The following is a 21897-nucleotide window of genomic DNA, read 5'->3' as shown; positions in this document are numbered from 1 at the left end:
TGATTTATGCACGAAAGTTTAAGTACCGCGACGGATCCTCTTTTTCCCGGTCGTGACTGTCCATAGATTATCGTCGAAATCTCGGCGAGGTCTACGAGATCCCCTATAAGAAGGGAGTGTTCCTCGACCCTCGACAAATTGAATGAAATCGCTCCAACCTGTTTCATCACGGGGGCCCGCGATCCGATGAATTCGACCACCCGTAATTATCATGACGTAGGTCCGGGACTTTGTATAGTGTCGACGCGCGGCGAAGATATAATTTAAAACTCCGACACCGGCACTTTCTCTCAAAATTTTAATATCGGCGTTTCACGTTGTCTCATCTCGCATATGCACCATCTTCGCGACAGATAAGATATTTAGGAAATTAGTTGAAGACATGCAAAAAAAAAAAAAGAAAAAAAGATGTCGCGTATATATATTACATATAGTATTAACTCTGAATACATATTATTAATTCTTAAAATATCTCATGTTATTCTATTTTGTATAATGTAATATACTTATATACATATATATATATTTCGATTAATTAATCTTACATATAAATATCTAGAAAAAAATTTCCTGATATAAAATAATTATAAAAAAATATAACTATATAAAAATGAGATTTGCTCTCCGTCATAAAACGTTTCGAGAAAGCCTCGGAAAGTGCTGGACGGATTTAGCGAATCCGCGAGTTTTGTTTCGATTTTGCATCCGCGCTAATGGAATTCCATCTTCCCATTCCAGTCGTCTCTCGATGTGCCCTGCTTTAAATTATGGAAGCGAAGAAACGTAGAAGGATGCATATATATGCGTGCGTATGTATGGGACGATTATGCCGAGAATGGGCACGAGGCGAGAAAACGTTCGCGCATGGTTTTCGATACTTCGACGAGAACCAGACGCGCGTTTTCTAGGCTCGAATTCTCGAGGCCTATTTATTCTTTATCGTGAAGCAACGAGAGAGCTGCCAATAACACGTCGTGAAATATATTCTATTCGACGGAATCGCGCTCCGTTTTCTCTCTCGAGTTTTCTTGTCGATTTACGACAATTGCGGATTTAGAAAAAAAAAAGAAAATATTTATCGCGCGGTGCGATATTTTATTTTATCAACTGGTTTGCGATAATTTGTAAGCTGCTCTTGTTAAGATTCGGATTGTATTGACATGATTGCCTCTGAAGATGTTTCGCAATCGGCAGAATAAATCGAATATGTTTTAAATTGTAAAACGACATGCAGTGACTCATAAAATAAGTCAGAGTATCAAGCCTATTTGTCTTACTTGTACAAAAACATCTTACACTGTTGCTGACGTATTATTTTTGTATCAGGTATTCGAGTTATTCAGATTTGTTGCTCGAAATTGCATTCCACAATTTTCTGCTTCCTGCAAACGCGGCTCGTCAATTTTTCCCTTTTGCGCGATCAGAAGTCCACGTGAATCTCATCAAAACATTGTAGAATGTTAACCCTCGAGAAACTCGCTGGATGAGATCATTTTCCGCGGGCTTGGAGATACACACGTGGACCGAGGAATTTCACGATCATTTTGCTTCATCCGATTTGACGCGTCGAGAGAAAATAAATATTTACGATATGCTTGTTAGGGTAGCTTTACAAGAGATACCTTGTAAACCGGTCTCGCCCGAGAAAATCTTCCGAGCTGTCTTCCAAACTGATCGCGGATAATTTCCCGGAAGATTTTCAAGAAGGAGTGCCCTTGAATTCTTCCTAGAACGAAGACATAAACGTTGCGTAATAGTAAATCAATAAATATACAACATCTTACATGTAACATTTTATGGGTCATTAAATTTTAATGCTGCCCTTTCGCTCTCTTGTAAAATACTACGGTCGCGTACATTCGAGAGAATATTTGCCACTTTTAATTCGATATATACATACGTACCTATACGCGAAAACATGCATATCCAAATACTCAGGCGAAATTTACAAGGTAAAGACCTATTAATCGTCGGCCTTAAACAGATGAATATTATATCTCGCCTTGGAGAAAATGGGAGTCGATTTACTCAGTATATACGTATGTCGCGAGGCTAATATTCTCGAATATATAATACGGATGTGCGGCATTTATAAACGCGAAGAAATACCAACGCAAACGACGCCTTCCTCCTTTTATCGAGTACTAAATTCAATGTAATAATCAAATGTGTATATGTACGCCACACTTTCAATGTTCCCTCTCGTTATGGAGAAAGAGAGAAAGAGAGGGAGAGACATTCCTTCAATTCGTTGCCATTAAAATCTGCAGGGATCCTCGATTTTAAGCGCTCGATCGTAAAACAGCTAATAGCGTGACTAGAGTGATACAGAACATTTTCGTGCGTTCATCGGACATTAAATTCCAGGAAGAGGTTCTCGCGTAATAAATTAGGATTGTCACGAGAATGATTATTAGTTACATATACGTATATGCGTTACCGAGAATCGCACTCTCTTCCGAAACTCTATTGCGACGTTATACGCGATACGTCCTACGTGATTATTTATTTTTGAACCAATATAAAGCTCCCTTTAGGTTATAGTTTTTATACGATGACACCAAAATATTCGAACGCTTTGCTCGAAATTTCGCGACCCACGTGCATTTAAAATCGGTGAATTATTTGCGCGACGTTGCACCGAAATATGAAATTCCTCTAATATTAGCCACTCGTATTTCCGATCATCGCGATTTATTCTCGCCCGAATGCCAGCGAGCAAAATATTCGCAATCGTATCAAAATAATATTTTTTTTCGAAAGGTGACATTTATATTCTCACATATATATCGATAAATAAATCAATAAATCTAACGCAATATAAAATAATTTAGGGACATCTCATATATTAAACATAAAATAATAATTTTGAATTAATTGGTTATAATATTTTCATGTTACACAAACTCGTCTCTCTTTTCTCTGAAAAAGAGATATTTTAATCTTTATAGCCCGAGAAATATTTAAATCGTGTTTTTAATCTTTATTATGTATATGTATGTGTGTATATACAGACTAAAAAAAGACTGAAGATTCTAAACTATAAGTACCTGAAAGTAAAGTTTGATATATATCAAAGTAAAGTTATTATTTCTTTTATTACATTAAAAGAGAGTTAATGTTTATTTGTAAAAAAATTCAGATATTTTATATAATATTGAAATAATATACTTTTAAAAATATATCTCTTGAAAAATATAGGTATACTATCATATATGAATAAAGAGCTATCTGAAGACAATTTTTTTCACACATTATGTTCAATTTTTTCACATCGAGATGTTTCTAAATTTTATTTTATTATAGATATTTCCGTTGGAAATATTTATACTTTTTGCAGTTATATCCGAAAACTTGGCTCTCATACTACGGCAATATGGTTCCCAGATTTTCGGTCACAAACTACCTGATTGTTTCCATAATATCGCCTTGAAGGAAAATATGGCATTCCCTTAGTTTTGCGTACGCCGGTGCCTTCTCTCGTTACCAAACCTTTTTCTGGCCTGTCTCGGATACTCGAGAAAAATCTTCTCACGCCGCGATCATCTGAGAGAGATGAAACGTAGAAGATGTATTTCGACGAGAGCGAGGAGGGTGCGCGCGAGTGTATTTCTCTTTTTCATCGACTCAACAGGTGACGCATACGATCTCCAATAAGGAGAAACGTCCCCGGACACCAAGAACCCATGAGATTCTCCAAGCCCCCCTGAGGGAAGGTCGGATATTAATCGTCGCTTGCTGGATTAGTTATTTCTTTTTTCCTTTCCTTCGGACTTTTCTACAGCCGTGTATTCTTCTCTCGGGGGATCGAGAGCTTTCAAACGGAAAGATGTGTCCGCGCGATCGTTAAGGCGTTTCAAAGAAAACAATCTGTCGAAAATCTCACCCTCGACTGCTGTTCGAGCGATCGTTAACGGCGTTACGAAAAAACAAATGTTCGTAACATGTTCTAAAAATATATTGATTTTTTATCGCTGATTTCCGGGCGATTTTTTCCCTCTCGCCAAAACTTCACCCCGAAAGTTGATGAATAGATCCGCGATCGCTTGCAGACACATATGTGGGAAGCGAATCATCCGATACAGCCCTGAGGCGGCGCGGATTTACGACGACGATTTTCGAGAGTCGCATTTAAAAGGGGGGCTCCCCGGACGGGAAGCAGCACGTGCGTAAAAGCCGTACGTTTGGCTCGACGCTCCCAGGGCCGTATATTTCAACGCGATCACCGACGTTGGTCGGCGTGTCCTCGGCGAGTGCATCGCGTCTTCGTGTTTTGGCCGTTGGCCAGCATTGGGAGACGCTTCTCGCGAAATAGAGAAAAAAAAGAAAAATATGATGCGAGGTCGGGCGATCGAAGAAAAGGAGGGAACGTGGAAGGAAATGAGCATTTTGCTCCTCTATTATTAATACCGGGATAAATTGCGAGTCTGCTTTTGATCCTTTTGAATACTTGATCGGTTCTTACCGCGTGTTTTACATTGATTTTTTTCCTTTTTCTTTTCCCTCTCTGTACGATAATAATTGTTCGACGTTGAATAGAAACCGTTACCGTTGTTTTCTGAAGAGCCGTGTCGAAAGAGCGAGAATTTTGCCTTCGCTGTGTTACTTTATCCCGGCGACTACGAGAGGAGGGAAAAATAAACAAACTTTCTACGGTTTCTGTTTCAGGAAATCATCCATGCCGCGATTACATTAACTGCACATGCCTGGTGACGAACGAATCGAAATGGCTACGAGGATCTACCTTATCTTTGCAATTCTCCTTATCCTCAACGTCGGACTTTCGCAAGAACGAGTCGTACGACTAGGTAAGAAAGTACATTTTATCCTCTCATAACACTTTTATATCTTACATACATTTCTTAGAAATTCTTACAAATTTCCTAGAAAAATTGTATAATTTTTATTATTTATTTAATGACGATGCCAATATTTTTCGAACGCACTCGTCTATTTCATACAAATAAAATGTAATAAATCATAGATCACAAATGATGACTTCATAAGTGATTCAGAAGTTTAATTCGTAGAATGCGTGATTATTAATGCTTTCGAGAGTCCACTTATATTTCGAGATCTTCCTTAGTTCAAAGAAACAACTTTATGACGTTTTCTAGAAATGTTTGTAAAGGAAAATAAATGCAAAATTTCACAAATATTGTGTTTAGAAGTCGTGCCATCGTAACGCACGATTTTGTCATCGCTTCGTCATAATTTATTTGTTTCTCGGTCGCGATAAAGTCCCATCGTTCCGCAGCGAGTATAAAAGTCGCGGGTTTAAAATTAAACGAATGAATGCCACGAGACTCGCCTGGTACGCGATCTTAGCGAGCCGAACATTTGTAAAGGAAGTCTGCAACGTCATCCGGCGCCGTTCCGCGATATTTTCGTATTGAAAAAGGAATAAGCACGGCTAGAGCGCGATGGGAAAAATAGCGCGAGGTAGAAGCCGTCCGAGTTCGAGTAGGAAGCTAGTAAAGGCGAAAGAGCGAAAAAAAAATTCATCATAGAATTTATATTATTTCCTGATTGCGAACCAGAGAATTTCGTCTGCTACGTCGATTTAAAAAAAAATAATTTAAAAAAATTATTGCTTCTCCGTGATATAAATTTAAAGCGTATTACACATATTTGGTCTTCTTCCGATGACTAACGTTAATAAAATTTTCAATTTTGTTTTTATGACATTAAAGCCGCTGACACGATTTGACGTTTCGAGGGGTGTTAACGACACGGAAGAAAAGTAGCAACATACGCGGAGGAATTTTGTGAAATCTATACCTAGAAACGGACATCGGCTTAATCGCTTTCGCGCCAACGGCACTCGATCCTTGGTTTATTTCCAGTCACGTTGTTCCCCCCCAGGCTTCGTATATAGATACGATTTAATTATCGGCGCTTCCATTCTTGAGAAATCTCATCACGCGCGTCGGGAAATCGCCGCGTAGGTATATGCGTCTTGAAATCGCTATTTAAATCTTAAATCGGACCTGACTCGCGGCACTTTGTTGTTGTCACGACGATACTCGAGGGAACTCATTATCGCCAAAATCCGGGCGCGTTCTCGGAAACCGCGACGGAGAAATACACGCGGCAATTAATTAGCGATAATTATATCCCGAGTGGGCATAATTGTCAGCAGAGCGTGCGTTGCACGCGATGAGCCGCGGAGAGGGATCGTTCATCACCGATTCCTATTTCGATTCCAACAATTTTGGTCCCCCTCGACACGATCCTTGAATATATTTGACTCGTTTTGTGATGCTCCTCCTAGATCATTACGTAATTATCACGGCGTGTTTAGTGAACGACGAGAAAAGAAGAGAGAAAATAGCGCCTGTTTATTGTTCTAAACAATGGAAATATCGATTTCGACGAAATGAGAGTCCGATATTGCTGGTCAAAGGTGGAAAGGCGCGGTCGAAAATTTCGGCCGTCACATCTGGCGAACAGACGTGGCTTTGTACCGAAGGCGCGCGTCGTCGTTTTCATTATATTCCGTAGTTGGTACGTGCTCGAATGTAGAGATTTCGTTGGAATTTCAGCGCAACTACCACGGGACCACGTGCGTATGAGCGCACCAGCATGAAGGGGTTTCTCTCTCTCTCTTTCTTCTTCTCTTCGTTTCGCCGCGGTTTCTCGGAGCCTAAATATCTCGACGGGGATTCATAATATTGTCGGTGTCACGGTTCTCCTTTCTCTTCTCTCTCTTAACACGATGTGGTTTCCCGAGATTATTTATTTTCAACGAAAATCCGATATTCCACTGACGCGACGACGAGGGAGAGAATTGATACTTTGGTAAATAAATAAACGTCGCGCGCGGTAAACCACAGCGAAACACGGTCTCTGGTACGATATGCGTATGAGCGTTATTATGATTGGGCTCAATTGTCCAATTGCCCGGTCATTGAATGCCGAGTCGGGCTGCGGTGCCGCTATTACCGAATCGCCAACAACGATATTCTCCCGACGCGACGCGACGCGACGACGAAACGCCATTTTCTCGGGCTAAATTCAGTGACGGACGAGGGCGAAGAAGGGAATAAGCAGGGCTATCGTCGTCGCGAGAGAGCCCGATGAGAGCCACTGCCAATCTTTTGTCTATTAAATGTATTCAACAGCGTAATAGCGGCTGATATTACCAATTGGACAATGAAAGAGATGGCAGCGGAGCACGATTTACGGAGAGACCGGGGGTGGAAGGGGTCGAGAGAGGGCGAAACGACGGAGAGGATCTCCGACTGGGGGAGGCGGAGATGGAGATTTCGCCAAGAGAGATCCGAGACGGGTCCTGTCAGTCGATCGAGCGTTACTGTGATTTTCCCGTGATTGGACCGATGCCCGCATCCCGTCCGTCTCGCTCGGCTCAAAGTTAATCTTTCTTTAAATCATCAGAAAAGCAACGCGTATTTCATGAGAAGCGCGAATCGGAAGGCCCGATGCGGAAGTACGACTATATACAAACTTGAAATGATGCCTGAAAAATGGGCTTGGCTCGTTAAGATAGCGAACGCTCTTTCTCAAGACGTTTCTTAATCCTCCGAGAGTCGGACGATTCGTTTTAAGGTATAATTATGCGGACATATGTATATATATGTATATGTATCAGGTCATCGTTTCAGACTCCCGACCCGTCAAGAATCTCGACGTTTCTATCTGCCCTTTCTCTCTCTCGGTCCGTAAATCTCCTCGTCTCCTTTACCCCACGTGTTCGCTCCATTAAAAGCGGGAGGGTTTTCAGGACGAAACGGAATCTTAATTAGATCATCGGGCCAATTTCGTCGGCCTGTCTCTATTCCAGCAGATATAGGTCCAGCTTTATTATCGCGATACCCTTAACGCGAACGGACGATGCGTTAAAACGGAACACTTTTCGATATTCCGCGCGAGTCTTCGCAGAAGATCAACTTTTTATCCGATGATCTGGAATTCTTACACATATTGACTCTTTTATCGAAACAAAACATTTTCCGAGAAATCGGTCAGGGGAAACAAGAATCGAACACTTTAGCCGTCAAAACACGTGCCGGTAATAAAATAAGGTAATTAGATCGCGTTAGCTATCGCAAAGTGGCATCGCTAAACTGGTCGGCGATAAAGAAACATTGTCGTCGTGAAGAATCGTCGCGAGGTGCGTTTCAATCGCGAAACTTTGTACGCGCCGACAGGTTTCCACGAAGAAACGTCGTCGCGCGTTTATCCGGATAGGTGAATGTTCTATGAAAAAAGAAGATGATGCGGTGTCTGACGGGGAGGGAAAAAAAGGGTCAGTCGGCGCGCTTTCCGTGCAAAGGGAGGTGCCACTCGCACAAGAGACTTATCGAGACTTGTCTCGAGTTTCTCCTTTTTGTCGAATCATCATCTCGCGTTAGATCGACCGCTACATCGGCACGAAGAAAGAGATCTCTCTCCTCCCATCTCACTCTCTCTTTCTCTCTTTTTCTCGTCGACGGATGAAGATGCTAAAAGTTGGACGCGTGGGACGATCGTAATCCGACACCACGAGAGACTCTTTCGAGGTTGGAAGAGCTTCCCCGGGATGTCCGATTTTTCTACGTGTTTTTCGTTCTTAAAAAAATATACTAGTTTTGTTTACAAAGCGAGAATCGGTTCGACTGTATGATGCGAAATAGCGATCTGTGATTTCTGTCAACATTCGAGAGCCGTTTCTCGTTTACAGATTAATCACGCAAGGGTATGATCCGGTGTATATGCGATTCCAAGTCTTCAACATTGTTTAATTTCTCGATTTGTTTGTTCTTGCGCTGTATTTTTTTTCATGAATTTGTTTATCGCCTGGAAAATTTGCGGAAAAAATCACGAATCGAATATTTATCTAACTCTTCGCGAAAAGTTGTAGAGAGAGTTTCTATTTGATGATCGTGAAGTCTTTCCTGATATAATTCCTTGCATATTCCTTTTCGGTTATTTTTGCATCGATATGATGCTTTCCATTTATTTCCGTGAAAGCGGAAGAAAGCAAGGAGCAATTAAAGGAACTTAAATCACGCTGTAGTATCTCTGCACAGATCAGCATCTTACCATCTCGACGAGCCTCCCGGCTATTTCGGGCGAAGCGAGAGATCTGGTTCCATTTGAGGCGAATGAACGAGCCATGTAAAACGATTCGTTCCGTAGAATAACAACCGAGTACTCGTTTCACTGTCTTGATTTTCTAGAAGCATTTTAACGAAGCGCCTCGCGTTGTAATCTCATTTATACCCAACTCGAGAGACCGGTCTTCAGCAAAACATTGAGTGCGGAACGTTTACTCTGAACGCAAAAGTCGTCAAGATAATGAACCTAAATCGATGATGTACAGAGGTTGCATTCAAATTTACAATCTAGCGCGGATTAAAATTTAGGCTGAAATCGTGGCGAAAATCGTAGTCGGCCATGTGAAAATATTTTTGGCACGACACTCGTCGTGCGGGTTCCCGCATCCATTACTGTCCCCGACCCCGATCTCGTCTCGTCTCGTCTCGTCTTGTCTCTTTGAACGAGGCAGTCGTATATCTCGTTCAGTGCACTCCTTGTCACGTCTCGTCTTAAACGAAAAGGCAGAAAGTCGCGTATCAGCCGCGTAGAGTGCGGTTTCGAAGTAAACAGTGTTCGAACCCAGATATGGGTACCGGTTCGATTATCTCCTCGAATCTCTTCCTCTGAAGGCTGAAGTCGCGTATAAGATAACTTGTGTAACATAGCGAACGCTCTGAACACGTCGTGTCCGATAACTCCGACTGGTTTCACGCTCGCTGACGATTGAATTACGTATGTTATGTATGCGCCGACAAAATACTATTTACTCTGTGTATTCGCGTGATTTTATACGCGGTTATTTATGAAGCTGTCCAGCACTCGAAGAGAACCGGTCGGGTTTCCGCGCCTTCTGTTTGCGCGGAAACTTTGATAGGGATTTACGAGCGGCACGTGCTCGCGGCGAGACGCATTTCTCGCCGAGATCACCCTTTTAAGAAAACGTGTAACTACTATTGAGAGAGATGCCGGGCTGTTATTGAAAGATTATACGTCGCGCGCGAAGATGCGGAGCGGATTAAAAAGGACGAAACGAGGGATGGAAACACGCGATCGCCACGAACTATCGGTTATCCACAGCCAGAACGAGATAAACTATATACGTCAATTTTAGACAGGGTGTCTAGGGTAAAAATGCGTGCGTTTCGGGCGCGACACGAGTAAATAAACGGTTGCTGACGTTGACAAACCAGGGATTTCCGTCGACGTTAATGGCTAATAGGTCCTGTACGAGGCGCGAATTCGATATCGAAATTAGAATTAAAGTAGGGGACTCTAATATAAAATATTCACAAATAAAATGAGAGCGGACTAATTAAGAGCCGAGCGCTGTAAACAGTGCGCGAATTTTCTACTTTCTTGTTAAAAAATTATTTATTTTGAACTCGTACGTTGTGATTCCAATTTCGAACCATCAGCGAATGAAATTTGATTATCTCATTCTCTTAATTATCCCATTATCTTAATTATTTTATTTGTGAAGAATTAAATGCATTACCTTGGAATATTTCCGTCACACTTTTTTATATAACTTTATAAAATAAATCTTATTTAAGATCCAAGACTTCTCTGGTTTGTTGGAAAAATTAATTTATTCTCTTCTCTCGATGCCGTAAATACTCTTTATTTACCCTGCTGGCAGTAATATTTTAGTGACGCAGCAAACGAGATTCTTGCCGAGAAATTTGTTTGGAAGAATCATGTTCGAGCGTGATATTTTTTTTTTTTTTTAGGAATTCTCTTTTACGCAGTGTATAAAATGTACCTGCCTGCGTTCTTCTTCGTGCGCGAGAAATCTGTGCAAACATCTGCAATCGTACCGGAGCTCGTATTCGCGATCGAAAGCTCGCGGGCAAGAGACAGATAGCCGAAGACAGAAAGGGAAAGAGAACAAAACATCGGCAGAAGTGGCATCGCGAAGCTCTCGAAACGTTTAGGGCTATTCCTGGCGTCTGGTCCGAGGCAGATGGCCCGAACGTGAACTGCTACCGGAGAGAAATCGATCCCTGGTTTTAGGTATCGATCGAATCTCTGGTATCCAGATCGGATGCTGCGTTGCTTCTACGATTCCATTTTCACGCGGACGATATAAAAATATACACACGCGGGGGGAATCGCGCGTAGAAATCTTATTTTAAGGCTGATCGAAATCTGCTCCAATTTTATCAAAACAGATCTGTTTTAGAAGATCGCAAAAATATATCGCAAAGATGGTATCTCGTCTCGGATCGAGAGGTACAGACATTTGTATCGAAATTTTGTGCATCGAGTCGCAGTCGCTGATCCGAGCCACGTGCCTCGCATCTGTTACTGTCTCCCGAAAAAGAGCGTCGGCCGCGACGACGAGCGACAATAAACTCGATGATCGATTTCCGTCGAGGGCTCTCGCGAGGCACAACGAATCGTTTGTACGCGGAGGATGACTTTGGCGAGGATGTTTAAAGATCCGCGAGAAGAAAGCTCGCGCGAGAGCTCCGATCTCGGACTGAATTAAAGTCTCCTCTCTTTCTCGCGCGTCTCAAACGTAGCTCGCAGGAAGTGTATCTGTTAAAGAGAACAAAAAGAGAGAAAGAATCGATTATTATTGTAGAATAAGAAAGAAATCGACGCGAATCTTAAATTTCTATAAACTAAACGTCTCATTAATTAAAAAAAATTGGGCTGTTTATCAACTATTTCGGAATCATTCTTGGCGCGTTATGAGGCGCGACACTCTCGTGAAGCCCAGATGAAGACGCGCTTCGTAGTAGGTACTATTAGTGGTCGTAATCGTAGGGCGATTCACAGAGGATGAGGGAGCGACGACGAGAGGTCGCGGGGGATGGCTTCTAAATTTAGTGCGCGACGCATTCTGGGCACGCGGATGAGGGGCAAAAAGACTCCAGATGGAACGTCGGAAGGGACAGTGTGTCGCGATTCACTTCTGGCTGTCTGCCAAATGGCGATACTCCGGCCGGTCAGCCTCATGAATGAGTCGCTCAGGAAAATGAGTTTCCTTGATCAAACTGATGAGACGGAATATCATGGTAGTAGACTCGGTCCAAGTCGGCGAGCCAAGCCTCGTCTCGTTTTGCAGTCGTCAGCGGCGCAAATACACTTCTCTCCGACTTCCGCAAGCTCTCGCGGCGGCGATTATTATAGATCGTCGCGTCTCGGCGGCGCGAATCGATACGGGAAGCCAACGTTTGCTGTTAATTTAGAGAGAACTGACAAGTAAATCAAATTTATTTAATCCATCCCCCACGAGCAATTTCGCATTTGTTTCCAACAACGAGAATTACGTTACTTCTTGCGAGAACCCAGAAGCGAAGATCACTCGGCATCAACAACGATCGTTCCGGATCGGCATAGAATTATGATTCCAAGCGGAAATTGCGTGTTTTGCCTCGCGGAAACTGTGTCTAAAAGTCTAAAGAAAGGCAGAACAATCTATGACGGAATAAAAATGCGCGCACGTTTTCTTCGCCTACCCGACAGATAGATTGGATGCATATTTACCATCATGGTATATTCGCACGCATAATAGGATGCATATTATTTACGTTGCAGATGCAATTAATTCCGATGTTGCGATGCCCGTGGGCGAGAAGCTTTTGCTGCGTTGCCAGCGAAACCCCGGCGTCCAGATGGAATGGTACAAGGACGACGAAGCGTTGCGGTCTACCACGAGGATACGCGTGACGAAGCAGTCTGTGAAGTTTAAATATGTCGACGTGGACGACGCAGGCGTCTACGGCTGTAGGCTGGAGTCGAACGAGACCGTCGAGTGGAGAAACGTGACTGTTCGCATCGAACCTCTTCAGAACGACGGTTTTCAGAACGAGGCCGAAGAAACCAGCGGTATGATGAGTGTGCTCAGACCGGAAGAGGAGAGCAATGATCTCGAGATCGAAACCAGAAGTAAGTTTATTCTTTCGCGAAAATATTAAATATGATAAAATTATATCTGCTGTATAATAGAATAATTCCATGATAGATGCATTATTTTTGTTTAATCACAGAAAATTTTAAATCGTAGAATAACAAGCGTGTTTTGAATTTAAATCTCGAGTATTCTTTCATTCAATTATTTCATGTTTTCTCGATATTTTATTTGTCAATGTATAACTTACACGCATGATTTCCTCCGCAGACTTGCCTGAAACGCGCTCGTTACACCTGGACAGCGAGAAGATGGACGCGGATCTGGACGAGAAGGGCGAAAGCGACACGGAGGGCGAGCACAACAACACGGTACCGGAAAGCCCGCCTGTTTTCAACAAGACCGACGAGATGCACGCGTCGGTGGTGAAGCCCGCCGGCAGTACGATGCGATTGAGATGTCCGAGCACAGGCAATCCCAGGCCAAACATCACGTGGCTGAAGAACAACGAGGAGCCGAGACGGGACCTCGGCACCGCGATCAGAACGAAGTGGACTTTGAGGCTGGAGGATCTCGTTACCAAGGACAGCGGGAATTACACGTGCATCGTATGCAATCATCTCGGATGCATCAACCATACCTTCAAAGTCGATATAATCGGTGAGTCTGAGATGCCTATATCCCTTAATCCTCTCTACTTTCTATGCCGCGAGGCGCGGGCGAGCTTGCCTGCAACGCGATCATGAACCTTTATTACGTAAATGCTCGACTCGAACGCTGAGAATCTGCTAACGATACCGCAGAGCGTTTCCCGCATAAACCGTACATCAACGAGGACTTTCCGAAGAACGTGACCGCTCTGGTCAACAGTACTGTGACCTTCAGGTGTCCCATCGTTTCCGATCTCGAACCGTATATACAATGGGTTAAGGTCGCCGAGTATCCGGGTGATCAAGAGGATTCGCCTAAAGGGACTCTACTCCAGGTACAGCCGCCATTTAACGCGGTGATGGTGGAGGGTCCTGGTCTCCTGTATCGCGTCTTATTCTAATTTCCTTCAAGATTTTATTTGATCGACGTAATAGTATATCGTCGTGCTAACTGTCAATGGTGTAGAGGGTCGACTAACTATCTGTCCTTTGAAAAACTCTGCAAGTATCGAGTATTAGAAAATGTTTCCAGATTTGGTGCGAAGAAAACTCTCTGTTCTAACTGTAAAGAATAAAACTTAATTATTCTCTTTTACAGCACATGGTGTGTAGGAAAAATTTTCTTTACTATAGTTACAAGGTTACGGGTCTTTTTGTTTCTTTACTGTCATATATGTCATAAATATTTCATATGTAAAGATAAAAGAAAAATTTAATGTACTTATATATATTGCATAATAAGAGTTGTAAAATATAAAATTGTGTATATAAATAGTTTACTTTAAACACAGGGGTTGTGGTTTACAACGGTTTGTCTACTCTTTCATATACTATTCTTTACATTAAAAATTTTCTTTTACTTTAAACATCCTCTTATTTTCGCTATATATACGCAAAAAAAAAATTCAGGCAAATTTGGACGCACACAGTATCTCTATATGTATATCTTTTTCGTCTTTCTTTACGTGTACGTCTAACTCGTTTTAAACGTTGGTTAAAACGGTGGTTGGGTTTCTTTTTCTCTATAGAGACAGTACCGCATCGACCGATCTTGACAAGGCCGCCACGAAATAGCACAGTGCTTATCGGGAGCAACGTTAGTATGATCTGCCAGGTGCTCTCCGATGCTCATCGCCATCTCGAATGGTATCACGGTTACCATACTTCTCTCGACACCGTCAACAAGACCAATCAGAGCTTGCGGGTGGAGGTCAAGGTGGGCGCAGCTTGCATGCGAACTTTCAATTGCTTTCTCTCGATTCTCGCTTTTGATCGCTTCTAATTTTCATAACTGTATACGGCTCTGTGCTTTCTTAATGTTCACTTTTAAAAAAAGTTTAAAAATTTATGTTGTACATATGTGTGTAAATATTGTTGTTATGTGTGTAAATATCATTGCATGTTCTGGTCTCAAAAACGATTAACAGCGAAATTTCGTTCGACGTAGGCTGGAATGGAGTCGGAGAATCCGGAGGAACTAAAACTTTACAACGTCACCGAGAAAGATGAGGGATGGTACACGTGTATCGCTCAAAACACTTTAGGGGAAACGTTTAGTAGCGCTTATCTACGTGTCGTCGAAAGTGAGTAATCAAATTCGGTTCCAAGTTATTCGAGTATTTATATTTAGATGGTATTACAATAATGATCCTGTAAAATTTACTTAGCGCTGGACGAGCAAAGAGTACCGTTAACTGCTAGGCCACAGATCCTCGTGAACGTTCTGGCGGCTATTCTGTGCTTGTTCTTCGCCGTGGGGGTCGTCGTGGTGATATACATCTTTCATCGATTGAAACGCGAGAAGATGAAGAAGCTGCTCGCGATAGAAACAGCACGCGCGGCAGTTGTGACGCAGTGGACGAAGAAGGTGATCGTGGAGAAGCAGAAACTGGTGAATGCGCAGAACGCGATCGAGGAGGAGTTGCTGTTGCCGGTGGTGAAGATCGAGAAGCAAAAGTCCACCGTCATCGCCGAGGACAACAACAGCGACAACGTGTCCGAATACGAGCTACCGTTGGACAGCGCGTGGGAGTTGTCGAGAGAATACTTCACGCTGGGGAACACTCTCGGCGAAGGAGCCTTTGGCAAAGTCGTCAGAGCCGAGACGAATACCGGCAAGTCCGGAATACCTAGCGTCGTGGCGGTAAAAATGTTGAAAGGCAAGCAAATCGAAGAGTAATTATGAGAAAAGAGTTTGTAAGATAAAATATAGTTTATACATTTTATATCTATTATTTTATATATAATATATAAAATGTATAATATATATATATATATATATATATATATATATATATTTGTATGTATATATTTATTTATTTCATATTTTTATATATATAGAGGGTCACACAGACACCGAGATGATGGATTTGGTCTCCGAGATGGAGATGATGAAGATGATCGGCAAGCACGTAAACATGATTAATTTACTGGGTGCTTGTACTCAGAACGGTCCCCTGTACGTAGTGGTGGAGTTTGCACCGCATGGCAATATGCGGGACTTCCTGCGGGATCACAGACCTACTTCAGGATACGAACCGACTATCGGACAGGAGTCGAAGGAACAAAAGACCCTCACGCAAAAGGATCTGGTCTCATTCGCTTATCAAGTAGCTCGCGGAATGGAGTATCTGGCCAGCAGGAGGTGTATACACAGGGACTTGGCTGCCAGGAACGTCCTCGTCAGTGATGAATACGTGCTGAAGATTGCTGATTTCGGTCTTGCCAGGGACATTCATTGCCACGACTACTACAGGAAGACGACGGACGGACGATTGCCGGTGAAATGGATGGCGCCGGAGGCCCTGTTCCACCGTATTTACACCACTCAATCCGACGTGTGAGTATCCGACAAAATAATGATACTTTCTATATAAAATTAACAGTCAAGGTCCATAATAATAAATAAATACATCATATAATAAAAGGCATCATATCATAAAAACAATCTTGTTATTTGTGTAGATTAAATTTTGAGTATATATTTCTCGACAATAACGGACGTTAAATGTAACCTACACAAATTACGTCCTACATAGCCTTTTATTATTTGATTTATTTAATGATACTTTCATCTTCAATCAAATTCATTCTATATTTAATTATTTTTATTTAATTATTTAAATATCTTCATCTTTTTAATATTTTTTATTGTAATTTCGCAGATGGTCGTACGGGATTCTGCTGTGGGAGATCATGACACTGGGCGGTACACCTTACCCGTCCGTACCGTCGGTCGAAAAACTATTCCAATTACTTCGAACTGGCCATCGAATGGAGAAGCCGCCCTGCTGCTCAATCGAAATGTAAGACGCGCGCCTTCTCTGTCAGACACGTAACTCTGACTTTATAATATTATAATATATTCGATACATACGATTCAATCCTTTAATTTATTTTTCGGTTCGTTATTGTAGATATATGCTCATGAGAGATTGTTGGAGTTATCAGCCAAACGAAAGGCCGACGTTTGTCGAATTGGTCGAGGATCTCGATAGAATATTAACGATAACAGCAAACGAGGTGAATAGCAATGTTCATATGATCTGCATGTCTATAAACAAGCATTAGCATTTTGTAGTAGTAGTAGAATCTTGATTTCACATGTATTTTCAATATCAGGAATATCTGGATCTCGGTCTGCCCCAATTGGACACACCCCCATCCAGCCAAGAGTCCAGCGAAGCAGAAGAAGAGGGCGAAGAAAAATTTCCATCTCTACTGTGAATCATATACTCGCCGCGAGAAATGTTACTCGGACATTGTTTACTTAGATGAGATAATCCGAACGATTCGCGAATAAAGTAGTGCGAGTGGATCAAATGGATGTGACAATGGAAATAAAGAAACGAGAAGAGTGCGAACGTGAGAGATCATACGCGAAGTATAATCGACTGAAATAAGTGAACACGCCAAATAATATAAATCAGTATTGATCTATGTATCTGTACGTAGAATTAAAGGAAACGGAAAGCGGAATGAAAGCGTACATTAGCAGTATCAATAGATACAAACGCGCGCGTAAACGAGATTAAAAACATCCTATATTTACTATTTTTCTATGAGGATTGATATGTTACGTTTAGAATTAAGACAAAAAAAGGAACAAAGTCGAGAGTACTCTGCAAAAATTGAGAGGAGACTTTTAAGCGGATTCGTATATCGCCTATAGCTATATCTATAGATCTTACATCTATACAGATTTATAGATATTTATAGAGATATTTTATAATTGTGCCATGTGAATCAGTGCCTTACAAGGGTGTTGTCGGATATATAAACGGGAAGAAGTTTATTATGACGATAAACGGATAATTCGTCTGTTTACAGAGATCACACGATTAAATATCAAATGTGGGCATGATATTGTGTTTTTGTAACTAGTCAACTGTGGAAATTGTACGTTTTTCTGTATCATAGTAGCTGATAGATCTTTAGTGTTTTTACGTGGCTAGTTTTAGTGGACAACGATCGTGGATTTTGTATATCGCGGACAATGTGTTCTGTGGCAATTTTGTAAAATAAAAATCAGTCTAAGATACAAACACAGGAGATTAAATCTGACAAGCAATATAAGCTTTGTATTGAGGAAACATGCATCGTTTAGAGAAAAGAATCCAAAGTATCGCTGTAAGCCTAGCTGTATCGATCACTTATTATTGATATCGATAAAAAAATATGTATAAATAGGAAAGGTGCTTAGCGATAGATAATTTATTTCTCATACATCAGTTTCTCTCAAGAGCATATATATGTATATGTATATATACGTATATATATACATATATATATCTTCAAGATCTTTTTTTACATAATTTTAAGATATGTCCTTTAAGAGCGACCTTTTTTTGTAAAAAGTGATAATAATGCAATAAAAGAAAGAACAAAAAGTAGTTTTAATCCGCGGATTGTACATACGTATCGGCGTTTATTTAAACATACTTGTTATTCAGTATATCTAGAGATAGAATTGGTAAATTAGCGTTTATCTAAGGTAGAACGTATATATATATGTATGTATAGATTGTGTAAAAGAGAATCACACAAAAATGTGACTTTCATCATCTTTATAATAAATCGATCGATCTGTACCCCCAAATAATATTGGGCTTTCCAAATTTTCTTGGAAAAAATTATAAAATACAATCTCTCGCGATATATCAAATTTATTTCTATATTTAGGTGAGATCAAAATTTCATAATCTCTCTCTCATCTTGATAAAAAATATTTTTCATAATATATTGCAATCAGAATTTCGATAAGAAAAATTTATGCAGATATTTATGTCCGAATAGGCTTTTAATTTGATTAATTAGTTGGGGATATTAATCATCATTTATATATTTGATATCTCAATATCCTCTCCCCCCCTTGATCCAAACCCCTCCCCAATCTTTTGTAATTTGCGTCCCTGCCGGACGGTTAACGGCGCGGCGCCGCGATCAGTCAGTTTCAGTCCGTTTTGTTGTCGTATAAGTCGCGTTTACACACTAAGTTGTTTTTAAACGAAATTTTTAGTGAAATTTTTAGTTCCGCAGGTCGCTTATCCGAGAATCGAGATGCCACGGGATACGCGGAACATCCTCCACGCGGAACCCTGCGACGAGTGAAGCTGGAGCACAGAATCACCGTGTAATCACGTTCGAGATTGAGGTTAGAATTCCCGATAACCCACTTTCCGATCGCTGAATCATATCCGCACGCCCTTTGGAAATTTAATTGAAAGCAACAATAAATTAATAATCATCTCCTTGAATTTTTCCGCCCTATTCTCCCCATTCATCGACGCCCCTCGGCGTTTTTATCCATGTCCGTGTTTGCTGATGTAACTGGAAAATTTATTGTTACAGATCACATCTCTCTCTAATTAAATGGTGATTATCGGTGCCATGGAGAGAAGGATAAAACTGAAAACCTTAAACAGTCATATAACGTGCAAAATATGTCGCGGGTATTTGATAGATGCTACCACTGTCACGGAATGTTTACATACATTCTGCAAGAGTTGCTTGGTGAAGCATCTGGAAGAGAAACATACCTGTCCGACATGTCAAATTGTCATACATCAGTCGCATCCGCTTCAGTATATCAGCTTTGACAGAACTATGCAGGATATCGTCTACAAATTAGTTCCTGATCTTCAAGAGAGTACGAATCTTATTTAAAATTTTGACTTGTCTTTATGCAAGAAGCGTGTTTCTCTCCAGATATTAATGGAATATCTTTATTTCAGACGAAATCAAAAGGGAAAGAGAATTTTACAGAGCCAGAGGTTTGGCCTGTCCCAAAGACATTTTACCTAATGCCGGTGAAGTTGAAGAAGAAAGGGCCAATGCAGACGCACATGCAGAATCAGATTATCATCGTACCGATGAACAGGTAGTTACAACATCAGTGTTACATGTTTACAAGATGGAATATTTAATTGGAACTTGAATTCATTTGTTAAAATTTCAGGTTAACGTATGTTTGGAATGTATGAATGCCAGTTTGAAGACTTTGAAAAGAAGATTTATCAGATGTTCGGCTCAGGCTACAATAACACATATGAAAAAGTTTATCGCAAAGAAGGTTTTGAGCGGTATGGAAAAATATAGGGATGTAAGTATATTCGATAAATAGGAGAACATATTGTTATTGTTATTATTTTCATTAATTTGTCTGTATTTTTCGATAGATCGATATTTTGTGCAATAACGAGTTATTAGGTAAGGACCATACATTGAAGTTCGTTTATGTGACGAGATGGAGGTTCCGGGACCCACCTTTGAGGTTACAATATAGATCGCACATAGATATGCAAGATTAATCTTTCTACATTCGAGATATACAAAAGATCACGCAAAATCTGCCCCTACAATTGTACAATTTCTAGTTATATTTCTATCTTAATTATTGTAGTATTTATTTCTATGTTCATCTGCAGAGCGTTTGTGTCGAGTTTTATTAAGACAATCTCGATTATGAGAAACAGAATGATATGCCGATTTTGAGATATATTACTTGATATTAATAATAGCGGCATTCCGTTATGAACATCGACATATCGATAAAATAATATGAATGCTCTCATAATGAATCGAAGATTGTTTTCGTCGCGTGATCGGTATCTTTATCATACCGAATCATGAATTATTTTTAGCTTAATATCTCGATTTATTCTTAAAGAGCACGAGATTCTTAGTAGCACGTTTGATAATGTTTAAGTGTGGCACATAAGGGGGGAACATTGCGATATCTTAAGGGAAAAGGAAATCTGTATCTCTGATATGCGGTGATATGTATACAAGTCTTTCTTTGTAAATATTTAATTACCACCGCATTGTGTATGGATTCTGGGCCTTCAGTTTCGGCGAATGTGCCCATAATCTTTTCTCCTAAAGTGCAAAAAATGCTCTTTGCATTTTACGACGAAACAAAACCGCAGATCCTCATTTTGTGAGAAGATATATTTCTTTTCTACATACGCATATCCATTTGTGTATATAGAATATTTTTGACAGAATTTGAACACACAACATATTGCGCAAGCTTTGTATTAGGTAAAAAATAAAAAAAAAAGAAATCGGGTCAGAATAGTCGGACCTTTTTAACTTTGTATGTTTATGCGCCGTACATATTCTAATCGCGTCTCGAGTTTCTCTCAACACCGGTTTGCCATTGGAAGAGAGAGAAAGAGAGAGGAGAGAGATTATTATTCGATAGCGATATATTTTCTAGAAATTCGTCATTTGATAACGCGTTGTGTTGAGCGAAATGCGCGACGCTCGTCGCTTGTAGTAAATAATGTTGTTTCATCTGACGTTATATTAACCTTCGGAAACCGGGAAATCGATTTTTCGGCTCTGGTTCAGTTAGCTGAAACTAATCTCAGTTAAACTAGAATATATTGCTTTGGCAAGTTACGTTTGAAAGTTCAAAGTCTGGAAAGATCGTCAAAAACTTTATCCGGTTTCTGAAGATTGAAAAAAAAAAAAAAAAGAAAACGATGTGATTGTATATAAACATTAGAGAAATGAGCACAATTTGCCGAATAGCGGCATCGCAAGAATACTAGAGCTTGTACATTGTACACTGTGTATGTGTGCGCATCTCTATAAATTATTAAATAAATATGTTTTGTACAGTATATCTTACGATATATGCATTGATGATGCATCGATTAATTAATTAATTAGTTTCTTTTTATATAGATATTAAGAAATTTATATTGTGCAAAAATGTAATAACATGTAGCGAAGTACGCGCCGCATTCCTTTCGAAAGCGCATGCGCGCTCTCTCCGGCTTTATTCGCTGGAGAGAGAGTGGGGTGATGACGGAGAGAGCGAAAGAGAGAGAGAGAGGG

General features: G+C 40.7%; 2 protein-coding genes across 5 annotated transcripts in view; both read left to right on the top strand.

The window, feature by feature from the left end:
* LOC145932644 (fibroblast growth factor receptor homolog 1) overlaps positions 1-18651 on the top strand; it is a 44421-nt gene extending 25770 nt beyond the window's left edge. For 3 of the 4 annotated variants that reach the window (XM_083031750.1, XM_083031752.1, XM_083031751.1), the window contains exons 2-11: positions 4669-4808; positions 12589-12939; positions 13172-13561; positions 14580-14767; positions 14999-15134; positions 15219-15710; positions 15892-16390; positions 16716-16856; positions 16968-17073; positions 17173-18649. In XM_083031750.1, coding sequence (XP_082887876.1) covers positions 4703-4808; positions 12589-12939; positions 13172-13561; positions 14580-14767; positions 14999-15134; positions 15219-15710; positions 15892-16390; positions 16716-16856; positions 16968-17073; positions 17173-17277 — 2514 coding nt within the window. In that variant the 5' untranslated portion in view covers positions 4669-4702 and the 3' untranslated portion in view covers positions 17278-18649. Of the gene's footprint in view, positions 1-4668; positions 4809-12588; positions 12940-13171; positions 13562-13704; positions 13887-14579; positions 14768-14998; positions 15135-15218; positions 15711-15891; positions 16391-16715; positions 16857-16967; positions 17074-17172 lie in introns of all 4 variants that reach the window. The other variant, XM_083031753.1, reaches the window with a different exon arrangement.
* A 332-nt stretch (positions 18652-18983) lies between these two features.
* L(3)73ah (polycomb group ring finger 3-like lethal (3) 73Ah) lies at positions 18984-21680 on the top strand. Its single transcript, XM_083031746.1, has 5 exons — positions 18984-19204; positions 19402-19699; positions 19785-19930; positions 20009-20152; positions 20229-21680. The coding sequence occupies exons 2-5, from the start codon at positions 19423-19425 to the stop codon at positions 20358-20360; spliced, it is 699 nt and encodes a 232-aa protein (XP_082887872.1). The 5' UTR covers positions 18984-19204; positions 19402-19422; the 3' UTR covers positions 20361-21680.
* The last annotated feature ends 217 nt before the right edge of the window (positions 21681-21897 follow it).

The sequence above is a fragment of the Prenolepis imparis genome, unplaced genomic scaffold (genome assembly GCF_030444845.1).
Source record: "Prenolepis imparis isolate NDT839.2.m4 unplaced genomic scaffold, iyPreImpa1.0 SCAF_2, whole genome shotgun sequence".
Classification (NCBI taxonomy): domain Eukaryota; kingdom Metazoa; phylum Arthropoda; class Insecta; order Hymenoptera; family Formicidae; genus Prenolepis; species Prenolepis imparis.
The sequence above is the reverse complement of the archived record's forward strand: the minus strand, read 5'-3'. Positions and strand labels throughout refer to the sequence as shown.